Here is a 12,063-nt window from a genome sequence, read left to right on the forward strand (position 1 = left end):
GGACGCAGCGCGGGGGACCAATCAGAGCGCGGCGCCGAGGCGGCCGCGGCGCGGGGGAGAGACGTCATCATTCCGCGTCGAGCGGCTCCCGGAGCTGATTTCCTGGGAGCCGTCGCGCGCGGAGGGAAGGCGGTGGTGAGTGCGGCGGCGGCCGGCGCGCCTGTCGGGGGCGGGGAGGGGGCGGCCGAGGGCGAGGACATGGCTGACCGCCCGGAGGTCGGGGCCCCCGCGACGGCAGGACCCCCCCACCCCGGCCCTCAGCGCCCTCCGCCCGGGGAGGCGGGCGCTGAAGTCCCCACGGTAACCCCCAGTGTATGGGGTGCCGCGGGCGTGCGGGCTGTCACCGAGAGTGGGGTGCGGGGGTCAGGGAGCTGGGGTACAGGGCGAAAACGGGAGGCTGAGGAGGGGCCGGGCCCGTAAAATTCGGGGAGACGTGGGTGAGGTGAGGGGGGCAGGTGAGGACTGGTGGGCCGGGAGGTGGGGGGGTGGCAGGTTGGGATCAGGCGACGTCTTGGTGCCCGCCCCGCGCCGGGCGCTGGGGGAGCGAGCGAGCGAGCAATGAACGAAACGGGGTCTGTTCTCATGGAAATTAGTTTCACGGGGAAGGCGGGCATTCAAGTGTTAGAAATTAAATTTTGTGGTTGTTAGTCCTCACCAGAGAGCATTTCCCCCGTCGCTTTTTAGAGACAGTGGGAGGGAGGGAGAGGGAGATGGGGGGAGAGAGAAACATCGATGTGATAGAGACACATCCGTTGGCTGCCTCCCAACCCACATCCCCACCAGGGAGATCCAGCCTGCAGCCCAGGGACTTGCCCCCTTGACTGGGATTCGAACCCGGGACCCGTCTGTCCGCAGGCCAGTGCTCTCTCTTCACTGAGACACACCAGCCAGGCAGGATGTATCTCTCAAGCCTTAAGGAGGGGGTGTGCTGTGTCTTGTCAGTGAGGTGACCGAGAGAGGGCAGGCGGTGTGAGTTAGGGCTGGAGATTATCTGGGCTCTGGGGGTGTTTGTTCGTGGGTTAATTCAGTTGGTGTTTACTGAGCACCTACTATGTGCCGGGCACAGCTAGGAGCGGGAGAGCAACGCAGATGAAAATGCCGGTCCTGTGGGGCCTGCGTGCTGGCGGGGTGGACGCGGGTGGACCAGGCCTCCTGGGGTGAAGCCCCTCGGTAATGAGGGGCCCCCTGCTCTCCCCCCAGTAGGCCTCGGGATGTCTCTGGCAGACGAGCTCCTGGCCGACCTCGAGGAGGCGGCGGATGAGGAGGAAGGAGGCAGCTATGGGGAGGAAGAGGAGGAGCCGGCCATCGAGGATGTGCAGGAGGAGACGCAGCTGGATCTGTCCGGGGATTCGGTCAAGAGCATCGCCAAGCTGTGGGACAGCAAGATGGTGAGCGCCCCCGGCTGGACGGGAGCTCGGAGGGCGTGGTGGGAGCTGACCTGGGAGCTGACCAGCCTCTCCTCCCCAGTTTGCTGAGATCATGATGAAGATTGAGGAGTACATCAGCAAGCAAGCCAAAGCTTCGGAAGGTACCCTCCCCTCGGCTTTAACCTGCCTGGTACCCCACCGTACGGTCCCTGCCAGGTCCCTGGGCTCCTTCTGTGCTTTTGTGGCTTTGAAAACTGGTCGCCCTCCCTACCGTCCTTTCCCTGAGCCCTCTTCTCCTGCATCCCAGCCCTTCTCTCCGAAAAGATGCGCTTTACAGCACTCTCCAATCGCCTAGGCCTCTGTCCAGGTTTCTAAGCGTGTCACGTGACCAGTTACCGGGGTTTCACTACTTGTCCTGTTTGGTTGGGTTTTTTTTTTAGCACCCAATTTTGTTTTTTATTGTTTAATTACAGTTGACATAAAGTATTATATTAGTTCCAGAAGTATAGCGTAGTGAAGGGGTCTTCAAACTACGGCCCCCGGGCCACATGCGGCCCGCAGAGGAGTCTGATCCTGCCCGCCAGGTTTTTTGGGCAGTGAGCGCAGCTGAGGTGTTACAGTAGGAATTAGTAGTTCATATAGTCCGGCCCTCCAGCTCTCTGAGGGACCGTGATCTGGCCCCCACTTTAAAAAGTTTGAGGACCCCTGGCATAGTGGTTAGACGTATAGCTTACAGAGTTGACCCCCCTGCTAAGTGTAGTGCCCACTTGGCAGCATCCGCAGTGATTATAATACTAGAGGCCTGGTGCGCGAAAATTCATGCACTGCAGTGGGGGCAGGGAGGGGTGTCCCTCAGCCCGGCCTGCCCCCTCTCAAAATCTGGGAGCCCTCAGGGCCAGGAGGCGACCCTGCAATCAGCGGAAGGCGACACCCCTATCACACCTCTGCTGCTGCCACTGCTGGTAGCGCAAGCCTTGGCCGGCCCTGGTTACCTGAGCCTCAGGCTGGCCTGGGCGACTGGGGGTGCTGAGGGTGGTTCCAGCCGTACCATGCACCTGGCTGCCCCCACTTTCATCCCCCTCCCACTGGCTGGGCTGAGGGCCTGGGCACCGCCAGCTTGGTGATCGTGTGATGGTCAATTTGCATATTCCCTCTTTATTAGATAGAATTTTTGACGATGTTCCCTGTGCTGTACTCTGCATCCCCCTGACTTTTGTTTTTGTGTGGGTTTTTTTTGTATGTGTGTGTGGGGGGCTTCTTAAATATGTAGTTTATGATTTCAGAGTAGGAGAGAGGGAAGAGGGAGAGATAGAAACATCAGTGATAACAGAGAATCACTGGGATCCAGCCCCAGAACCAGGCATGTGCCCTTGACCGGGAATCGAACCATGACCTCCTGGTTCACTGGCCGATACTCACCCACTGAGCCACACTGGCCGGGCTCCCCCTGACTGTTTTTGTAACTGCCAATTTGCACTTCTTAATCCCTTCACCTCCTCCACCCAGCCTCCCAACCCCCTGCCCACATTTTCTTTACACCAGTGTACCATTTTCATTAAATGTATCTCAGAAGGAGAGCTGTGTTACTGTGAGCGGAAAGCTGGTACCTTTGGTAGACAGGAAGTAACCGCAGACGTGCAGGATCACTAAGCGTCCGCTAAGGCCTCCCTCCCAGCTGGGGGCAGCGCTGGGCTGGCTCCTGACCGGCGGGGCCAGCTCTCGGGGTGGTCCTGTTGCCGCCCATCCCTCCCGCCAGGGTGGGGCTCTGGGTTTGGTGGCGGGAGGTTGTCAGGCACACGGATGACATCAGAGCGGAGTGTCAGGGACATTCACTGTCCCTTTCTACAAAGGGAAGACGGGCACCTCGGGGCAGGCACCCAGAGGGGTCAGCTGAGGTCAGCAGGTCCCAGGCAGCAACTGGGGGGCAGTGCCTGCTGGGAGGGAGGGAGCTGGGACCCTGTGCAGCCACTGGAGGGCCCGCTGGCCCTGCCTCAGGGACCAGGGAAGCAGTGATACCTGGATTGGACGTGGAAGTGTGAATGTCTGTGTCAGGCGCATGGCGGGGGGCGGGGGGTGACCAGGGAAAGAGCTGCGTGGGCAGAGCCGCGGGCAGAGCCGCGGGCACGGGCACCCGCCGCTGTCTCGCCCTCACAGTGATGGGACCGGTGGAGGCGGCGCCCGAATACCGGGTCATCGTGGACGCCAACAACCTGACCGTGGAGATTGAGAACGAGCTGAGTGAGTGGGGGGGCAGAGAGCTCTGCCTGGGGCGGGGGGGGGGGGGGGGGCAGGCAGGTCCCCGGGCCTCTGCCCGAGCCCCGCCCCTGCTGCTGGGGCCTCTGCTGCTGGGGCCTCTGCTGCTGGGGCCTCTGCGGCTGGGGCCGGGGCTGCCCTGAGAAGGAGGAGCACCTCCCTCCACCCGCATGGGAGGGGCGGGCGGTCCGGCCGGGCCTGGGGTAGCAGTGTCTGCCGCCCAGGCTTTTTCTTATTTGTTTTCTTAAATGGTTTCTGTTGGTTTTTAGAGAGAGAGGGAGGCAGAGATAAGAACACCGATGAGAGAGAGACATCGATTAGCTGCCTCCTGTGTGCCCCCCCCCCACTTCCTCCCTGGGAATCGAGCCCATAACCTGGGCATGGGCCCTGACCGGGAATCGAACCAGGGACCTTTTGGTTCATGGGTCAGTGCTCAACCACTGAGCCACACCGGCCAGGCTCTTTTACCTTGTGGATCTGCTGCCTGTTTGGTGGTACAATGTGACTGCCCACTTCAGCCATCGCCTCCAACAAGACGGCCGAGCCGGGGGCACACCTCTCCTTTCAGGGGTGCCCTGAAGCTGCACCCCTCACCTCTGGACCAGCACTGGCATATCCGGCCTGCCCAGCAGTGAGGGAGCGGGAAAGGGCCCTTCATTCTGGGGGACCTTGCGCCCCGCGAAGCTCAGGGGTTCGGTTACTAGAGTGAGAGGGGAGGTGGATGCGGGGACAGCCAGCCGTCCGCCTGTCCCTCATCAGAGGCCTCCCGCCCCGCCCGCCTCAGACATCATCCACAAGTTCATCCGGGACAAGTACTCGAAGCGCTTCCCCGAGCTGGAGTCGCTGGTCCCCAACGCGCTGGATTACATCCGCACGGTCAAGGTGGGCGCGGGGGCCCCGTGTGTGTGGGGGGAGGCGGGCCCGCCCCCGGACCTGGCCGGGAAAGGCTGCCCGGGACGGTGAGCACAGGAGCGGGAGCAAGCTCAGCTAGTGACGCTAGTGACGTCGGAGGCCCCAGCCGCCTCCCTCATCCTCAGGGCCTGGAGGGTCTGGAGGGGTGACTGCTGCCCAGTGTGTGAGGGCGGAGCCTGGAAAGGAGGTCCCTCTGCTCCCTGGCTCTCCGGAGAGGAGAGGGGTCTCCCGAGGGAGAGTGGCCCAGGGGGCGGGGGCGGAGCAGTGGTGTGGAGAGCTAACGGGGGGGCAGCCGGGCAGAGATTCGGGGGAAGAGCGTTCTGTGTCAGGACCCCGATGGGTGAGGAGCCCTGGGAGCGAGAAAGAGGAAGTGAGGAGGCAGAGCTGACGAGGTCTGGTCACGTCTGGCCTCTGAGCCCCGGCGCTCAGGTGCCGGTGACGGCCGGGCCCAGCCAGAGGCTCCACGGGTCCCCGAGGGGCGGGCGGCGGCAGGACGTCCGTGCAGGGAGGCGGCGGGCAGATCCGCGCTGAGGGTCGGTTGCTCTGGCCAGTGTCCGCATCCGCCAGCGCGGGGCGGACGGAGCTGTGCTGTGAGCACCGACGCTCTCGGGGCCGGTGGGGGCGGGAGAGGCACCTGGCATAGACCCCAGCTCTCCCAGCACCCGGAAGGAATGTGGGGGGCAGGAGCAGGAGGGCCTGGAGCCCCCGGGCCTCCAGGCCGCCTGTCCATTGCCACCGCTTCACCCCCAGGAGCTGGGCAACAGCCTGGACAAGTGCAAGAACAACGAGAACCTGCAGCAGATCCTGACCAACGCCACCATCATGGTGGTCAGCGTGACCGCCTCCACCACCCAGGGGTGCGTATGCCCGGGGAGGGCCGGGGGCTGGGCCCCGGGGTCCGTCTCGGGGACAGTTCACTTCGGTGCCAGCCCGGCAGCAGGCTGGGCTGGGGGTCCCCCCCGAGTGAGGAGCCAGCCTTGTCCTGTGGGCGGGCGCTCTCCCTCGCGGTGGCAGGTTCCCGGACGGGTGCAGAACTAGCAGCTGGAGGTGGCCCTGCCCTCCCAGAGCTCCTGTCTGGGAGGAGGAAGTGCATGCACAGGTCAAAGGCCAAAGGGCGCATGTCAGACATGGAGGAGGGGCTAGGCTGGGTCGGGAGCTCCCCGGAGGAGGTGGTGGCCCAGCCGCAGGCAGGACCGAGCTCTCTGCGGGCGAACAGCAAGCCCCCAGGTTGCCACTGCTGAGGGTGATGGTCCTGAGGCTGCACACGCCTGCATGCGTGCACATGAACACACGTGTGCACACAGCTGGGGGCGGGGCTCCCACAGCAGGCAGGCGGGGAACCCAGCCCTGTGGTCCCCTCCCTGCAGGCAGCAGCTGACGGAGGAGGAGCTGGAGCGGCTGGAGGAGGCCTGCGACATGGCGCTGGAGCTCAACGCCTCCAAGCACCGCATCTACGAGTACGTGGAGTCCCGCATGTCCTTCATCGCTCCCAACCTCTCCATCATCATCGGCGCGTCCACGGCCGCCAAGATCATGGGTGAGCCGGGGGGAGGGGTGCCGTGCCCTCCGCGAGGTGGGCCTGGTCCTGTAGGGCATCCCGGACCCCCGGCCCCTGTAACCCAAACACTCCAGGGCGCTGGGTGAAACAGCATGTTCTCGGGCCTGGTCTGCACCAGAACGGCTTCAACCACTGAGACTTACCGTCTCTGATGTGCAGGTGCGGGCAGGGCTGGTCCCCCTGAGGACGTAGATGCAGGCTTCCCGGGTGGTCACATGGCCATCTCTTATGCGGTCACATAGCCATCCCTCTGAATGGTCACATGCCATCTCCTGTGCAGTCACATGGCCATCTCCCCGTGCAGTCACATGGCCGCCCCTCTGAGTGATCACATGGCCATCTCCCTGTGCAGTCACATGGCCGCCCCTCTGTGTGTGTCCGTATCGCCTTTTAATGGCACCAGTCCTGTGATGTCCCGTCACCTTAATCGCCTCTGTGAAGGCCCCGCTCCCAGATACTGTCTCGCCGAGTACGGGGTGGGGTGAGGGCCAGCATGGGAAGTTTGGGGCCAGAGGTGGGCCTCCCGCGGCCGCCTTCAGGGCAGGTGTGTGCAGATCGGAACTCGGTGTGGGTCCCGCTCCCTCTCCCTGGCCTCGCAGCCTTGGGCAGGTGACCTCACGGGCCTCGGTTTCCCCAGGGGTGACTGGGGGTGTATTGGCTTCCTGTAGTGGCTGTGACAAATGACCGCAAAACAAGCTTCTCCCGTACTCCCGTCACCTCATGACTGGACATTCCCTCACGGAGGCTCCGGAGGACCGGCCCCTGACCTGTTCCCGCTATAGAGGCCCCCCAGTCTGCTCTCCCATCTGTGACTGACACCGCCTTTCTCTTCCACCTCGAGGGGCCCTCGGGTGGCACTGAGCCCGGGTCCCCCAGGGCGGTCACCCCGACTCGGGCCCTCACTTAGCTGTCCGCAGAGGCCCTCTGGCCACCAGAGGCTCCATGATGGCCTCTCGGGGCTGTTCTGCCCCCAGTGGGCTGGCACGCTGTCTGAGGCTCGTTTTCGGGGTTCCTCCGATGAGCTGACGGTTTCCCTTAAAGACACGCAGCACCAGCTCAGAGCAGCAAACACAGCGGGGTTTCCCTCTGACAGCCCTCCTCCCACCCCGCCCTGCAGACCGGCTCGGGGGACCCCGGGGTCGCCCCAGGGCGGGCTGTGCTGCTTCTCCGACTGAGCTGGCTCCTCACGGGCCCTCTGCTCGCTGTGCACCTGACCAGACTCGGTACAGCACGGGGACCGTGCCCTGCCCTCCTCACCGCCCCCCCCTCCGCCGCTGCAGGGGTGGCCGGCGGCCTGACCAACCTCTCCAAGATGCCCGCCTGCAACATCATGCTGCTGGGCGCCCAGCGCAAGACGCTGTCCGGCTTCTCGTCCACGTCCGTGCTGCCGCACACCGGCTACATCTACCACAGCGACATCGTGCAGTCCCTGCCCCCGGTGAGCCGGGGCGGCGTGCGGGGGGAACGGGGCTGGGACCCGCAGCGCCGCTGGCCAGCTGGGTGGCCTCGGGCAGGAGGCCTGCGTCTGCCTCGGTCTTTCCATCCGGGAAGGAGGGTGGAGCGCTGCCAGGCAGGAGCGGGCCGTGGGGCTGGCGTCGGGAGCCCCGTGGCCTCAGTGATCCTCGCCTTGACTCGCCTCCGTTCCCGGTCTCCCAGGACCTCCGGCGGAAGGCGGCCCGCCTGGTGGCCGCCAAGTGCACGCTGGCGGCCCGCGTGGACAGCTTCCACGAGAGCACGGAGGGCAAGGTGAGGGCAGGGCGGCTGAGCTGGTGCTGAGGGCTGTCCTGGCGAGCGATTGTGGCCCTGCCGAGGTCACTCTCTCTCCACCCCCCCACCCCCCACCCCGCATCTGCTTCCTGTGGCCGCTGCTCTTAGCAGATGCCCACAAGCCAGTGGCTCAGCGCAGCACAGGAGCGGGAGCCCACAGGCTCAGGGCGGTCCGGAGAGGGTTCTGCTGGGTCAGACCAGGTGTCGGCCCGGCGGTTCCTTCGAGGCCCCGGGGAGGTGGGTGCTGTGCCCTCTCCCACTCCCAGAGGCCCCTCCCCGCAGCGTGGCCTCCCGCTGCCTCTGAGGACGTGGTGAGGACATGGGCCCACACCCTCCCCACCCCTCTCCTGACCTGAGCCTGACGCAGTCACAGGGCCCGGAGGCGCCTGCGGGGCCTCTGGGGATGGGTGGGGCCTGTCCCCCCACAGCTAACCCGTCTTCTGGCTCACTGGTTCCCAGAGAGGAGAGGCGTTTCAAGGCCCCGAGGCGGCGTGCAGCCAGCCTGGGATGGGGGGGAGGGCACGGAGGCAGACGAGGGCTGTGGGCCTCAGGTGCTCCGGCTCGGCGGACGTGCCGAGAAGAGGCCGATCGGGGTCTTTCCTGAAGATGAGCCCTTGGATGAGAGAGAAGCAGGGGACTCTCAGGCGTTCCCCCTCATTGACCTGCGGGAGTGAGGGGGGGGGGGGGGGCTGTGGTATCCGGGCGTCTCTGGGGATCAGTCAGGGAGCAGCCCAGGCACCGCAGCCCCTCCCGTGCCCGCAGGTGGGCTACGAACTCAAGGACGAGATCGAGCGGAAGTTCGACAAGTGGCAGGAGCCGCCCCCGGTGAAGCAGGTGAAGCCGCTGCCTGCGCCCCTGGACGGGCAGCGCAAGAAGCGAGGCGGCCGCAGGTGGGCGCCCGCGGGCGGCGGGGCGGGCGGGCAGGCAGGGGCTCCCCTGTCCCCACTGGCCCCCTGACTCCCGGTGCCCGCCCTCAGGTACCGCAAGATGAAGGAGCGGCTGGGGCTGACGGAGATCCGCAAGCAGGCCAACCGCATGAGCTTCGGAGAGGTGGGCCCGGGCCCCCACCGGCCCTGTCCCTGCTGAGCTCCTGGCTCTGACTGTGGCCCTCAGACCTGGTCCCCCAGCCTCCTCCCTGGGCCCTGCTGGCCACCCGCCCCTCCTCCCCGCCCCTCCCCATGCCCTGTGTCACATGCCCTTCCCCAGTCTCACCGGAGCACCCTCCTGGTCCCACGAGAACCACACACACACACGCACACACACACACCCCACCTGCCAGCCTGGGGAGCAGTCACAGGGCCCAGGGGGGGCCCCAGGACGGGCTGGTGGGGCGGACGCCGCCGGGGGTTCCAGCCGATCGAGGGGTGACTGACTCCGGACGCCTCGCCTCCCCCAGATCGAGGAGGACGCCTACCAGGAGGACCTGGGCTTCAGCCTGGGCCACCTGGGCAAGTCGGGCAGCGGGCGCGTGCGGCAGACGCAGGTGAACGAGGCCACCAAAGCCAGGATCTCCAAGACACTGCAGGTGCGGCCGGGCCCGGCGGGGGGACAGGCGGCCCCGGTGCAGGGGCTGAGGCGGCCCCGGGGGAGGGCCCAGTGGGCAGCCCAGCTCACAGCCTCCTTCCCCCCATCCCCCCACAGCGCACCCTGCAGAAGCAGAGCGTGGTGTACGGCGGCAAGTCCACCATCCGCGACCGCTCCTCGGGCACCGCCTCCAGCGTGGCCTTCACGCCGCTCCAGGTACCGGGAGCCCCTCCCCGGCTTCAGGGGAGGGAGGGGGGTGCGTGTGGGGGGCGGGGGCTGATGTCCAGGGGCCAGGCCATCTCCTCACCCAGCTGCGTCTCCCTCCCCCGCCAGGGCCTGGAGATCGTGAACCCCCAGGCGGCCGAGAAGAAGGTGGCGGAGGCCAACCAGAAGTACTTCTCCAGCATGGCCGAGTTCCTCAAGGTCAAGGGCGAGAAGAACGGCCTCATGTCCACCTGAGGGCGCACCCGGGGCGCCGCCCACGGCTCACGGAGGCCATGTGCGCCCGAGGGGTCAGGGCCGGGGGCTCCGGCGGCGGGAGCCGGCCAGTGCCCAGTGCCCGGACCGACCAGGGGGGCACGGAGGCCCCCGCACCCAGATCGCCGCCCCAGTCCGGGCAGAAGGTCCCCGCCACACCTCGTCTTTGTCCCTTTACCCGGGAAAGGAGATACTCCGGGGGAAAGTGTGATTAAAAGGACATTGTCAGAACCTGTGATCGCGTGTCAAGCACCGCAGGAGCCAGAGCTTCCGGGTTTGGGGGACGGAGCCTGGGCCCCAGGAAGAGGAGCGCCCCCCTCCGTCCATCCGCCTCGGGCCCCCGTCATTTCACACCAAGCGCGGCGTCTGCAGAGCCCAGCTCCCGCGCAGGCCCACCCGGGGGGTCACCACTCAGTCCACTGATGCCAGAGGCACCCGGCACAGGATGGCCCCCCGGGACTGGCACTGTGCTCCGTCTGCTGGGAGCTCTGCTGCTGTGCCAAGCTCCGCTGCTCACCAGGTACGAGAGGAGCCCCGTCGGGGGGCACGCGGGCCGGCCAGGGCCTCCCTCCCTGGTGTAAGCAGCAGGCTGAGGGCAGGTGGGGAAGGCCTCCGGGAGTGACTTAAGCATCCAGGTGGGGACCCTTGGTTACCCTGCAGGGCCTGATTGGGGTGCCGCCCACAGCCCCGTCCACTGCACCCCGAGCCGGACGCACAGGCACCGAGGAGGCCGCCCAGTCCCTCATCTGCTAAGTCAGGGCCCCTCCTACTTACTGGGGGAGGAACAGACTCCTCTCCCCTCGTGTCCTCTGGGCTGGGCTCAGGGGCGTGCGGCGGGTCAGCCAGAGGAATCACCCAGCTTAATGCATTACCTCTTAACTCTCCCTACGGGCACCCCCCAGTTCAGATTCCTCTCCTTAGTTATGGGAGGGGGTGCAGGGCCTGGGCTGGTACCTCTGAGGAGAGGGCAGCTCTGCAGAAGGGGGCCTCTCCTGTCTGCCCGCCTCCCGCTGTCTCCACAGCCTTCCTGGGTCTCGCTTCCGGGTCCAGCTGCAATCTCCCTGTCTGTTCCTCCCTGGGCGGCCCCGCTTCCCCCCCAACTCAGGGCTCACGTGTGTCCCTGGTCCCCAGTCCCTCCTGTGGACCCCAGGAGCTCTCTGAATCTCTGCTCCCACCCGCCAGATTACCTGTCACACAGCTTTCCCCAAGTTTGTGCTCGAGCCTGAAGTCTGAGTAAATCAAAGTGCCGGGGAAGGGCCTCGTCCCCCTGTGCAGGGCCCTCGGGAATCCATCTCCCCTGGCCAGAGCGACTCTCACGGTGTGTGTGTGGCAGGGGGCAGGGGCAGGTCTCGGCACAGAATCGAGTCGCCTGCCCTGCCGTCCTGGGTACACTTACTACAAAGATCCTCGAAGCTTGCTGTGCTTCAGAGCTGCCTGTAAGGTTTGATGGAAACAGGCTGCGGGGCCCAGAGCTTCTGATTCCGTCCGTCTGTCACAGGCTCACTGCTGTGCGTTTCTAACAAGATCCCAGGTGATGTCTGTGCTGCTGAGGGAGGGGCCACACGGCACCGCTGCTCCAGAAAATGAGGTGCATGCCGGGATCATCTCAGAAGTGTCACAATTACTGCTACCTGGCTCTGATCCCCAGATTTATTTTTTAACATGTTTTTATTGCTTTCAGACAGAGGAAGGGAGAAGGAGAGAGAGAGACGAGAGAATCATTGATTGGCTGCTGCCCGCACGTCTCACCCTGGGGGGTCGAGCCCACAACCCGGGCACATGCTCCTGACTGGAATCAAACCAGGACCTCCTGGTTCATAGGTTGACATTCGGCCACTAAGCAACACCGGCCGGGCCCCAGATTTAATTTATTTTTATTTCACTGGTTACAGTGAGGCCTGACTGGGTTTTGAAAAAGCCACCAGGTGGTTCTATTTGCAGCCACATTGGAGAGCCAGTGCTCTGGATCTTTGCTCTTCGATGTGGGGGCTGTGGATGCTCCATTCACCTGGGAACTTGTTAGAAAAGCAGGGGCTGGGACCTTGTGGACCAGGGTCTGCATTTTGACCATGCCACCCCCTAACCCCAAACCATTCCTGGGAAGTCCCCACACAGGGGGACACTGAATAGCAAAGCCCCACATCAAAACTCAAACGGTAATGAACCCAGGGATCAGCTGGCAAGTCTGTAAAAGTACAAATCTCT

The 12,063-nt window shown here is 65.0% G+C and overlaps 1 protein-coding gene across 4 annotated transcripts; it reads left to right on the forward strand.

Annotated features, from left to right (window-relative positions):
- The first annotated feature begins 17 nt into the window (after positions 1 to 17).
- PRPF31 (pre-mRNA processing factor 31) lies at positions 18 to 10,089 on the forward strand. Of its 4 annotated transcripts, none has more exons than XM_084905320.1 (14): positions 18 to 135; positions 1,204 to 1,388; positions 1,468 to 1,528; positions 3,522 to 3,605; positions 4,405 to 4,502; positions 5,283 to 5,389; positions 5,900 to 6,069; positions 7,371 to 7,528; positions 7,747 to 7,836; positions 8,620 to 8,747; positions 8,835 to 8,907; positions 9,254 to 9,382; positions 9,499 to 9,597; positions 9,715 to 10,089. In XM_084905320.1, the coding sequence occupies exons 2-14, from the start codon at positions 1,212 to 1,214 to the stop codon at positions 9,838 to 9,840; spliced, it is 1,500 nt and encodes a 499-aa protein (XP_084761446.1). In that variant the 5' UTR covers positions 18 to 135; positions 1,204 to 1,211; the 3' UTR covers positions 9,841 to 10,089. The 4 variants fall into 4 exon arrangements, with proteins under 4 accessions (XP_084761446.1, XP_084761447.1, XP_084761449.1 ...); XM_084905321.1 differs by having other exon boundaries at positions 75 to 135; positions 1,201 to 1,388; XM_084905323.1 differs by lacking the exon at positions 18 to 135 and adding an exon at positions 182 to 300.
- The last annotated feature ends 1,974 nt before the right edge of the window (positions 10,090 to 12,063 follow it).

This window comes from Pipistrellus hanaki (assembly GCF_964339955.1).
Source record: "Pipistrellus hanaki genome assembly, chromosome: 15".
Classification (NCBI taxonomy): domain Eukaryota; kingdom Metazoa; phylum Chordata; class Mammalia; order Chiroptera; family Vespertilionidae; genus Pipistrellus; species Pipistrellus hanaki.

What these genes read in the sequence shown, in the direction of transcription:
- PRPF31 (XM_084905320.1), top strand. Translation starts at nt 1,212, where the DNA reads ATGTCTCTGGCAGACGAGCTCCTGGCCGACCTCGAGGAGGCGGCGGAT. An exon ending in AAGAAGCGAGGCGGCCGCAG is followed by an intron (nt 8,748 to 8,834) that starts GTGGGCGCCCGC and finishes GCCCGCCCTCAG; the next exon opens with GTACCGCAAGATGAAGGAGC. An exon ending in GGATCTCCAAGACACTGCAG is followed by an intron (nt 9,383 to 9,498) that starts GTGCGGCCGGGC and finishes ATCCCCCCACAG; the next exon opens with CGCACCCTGCAGAAGCAGAG.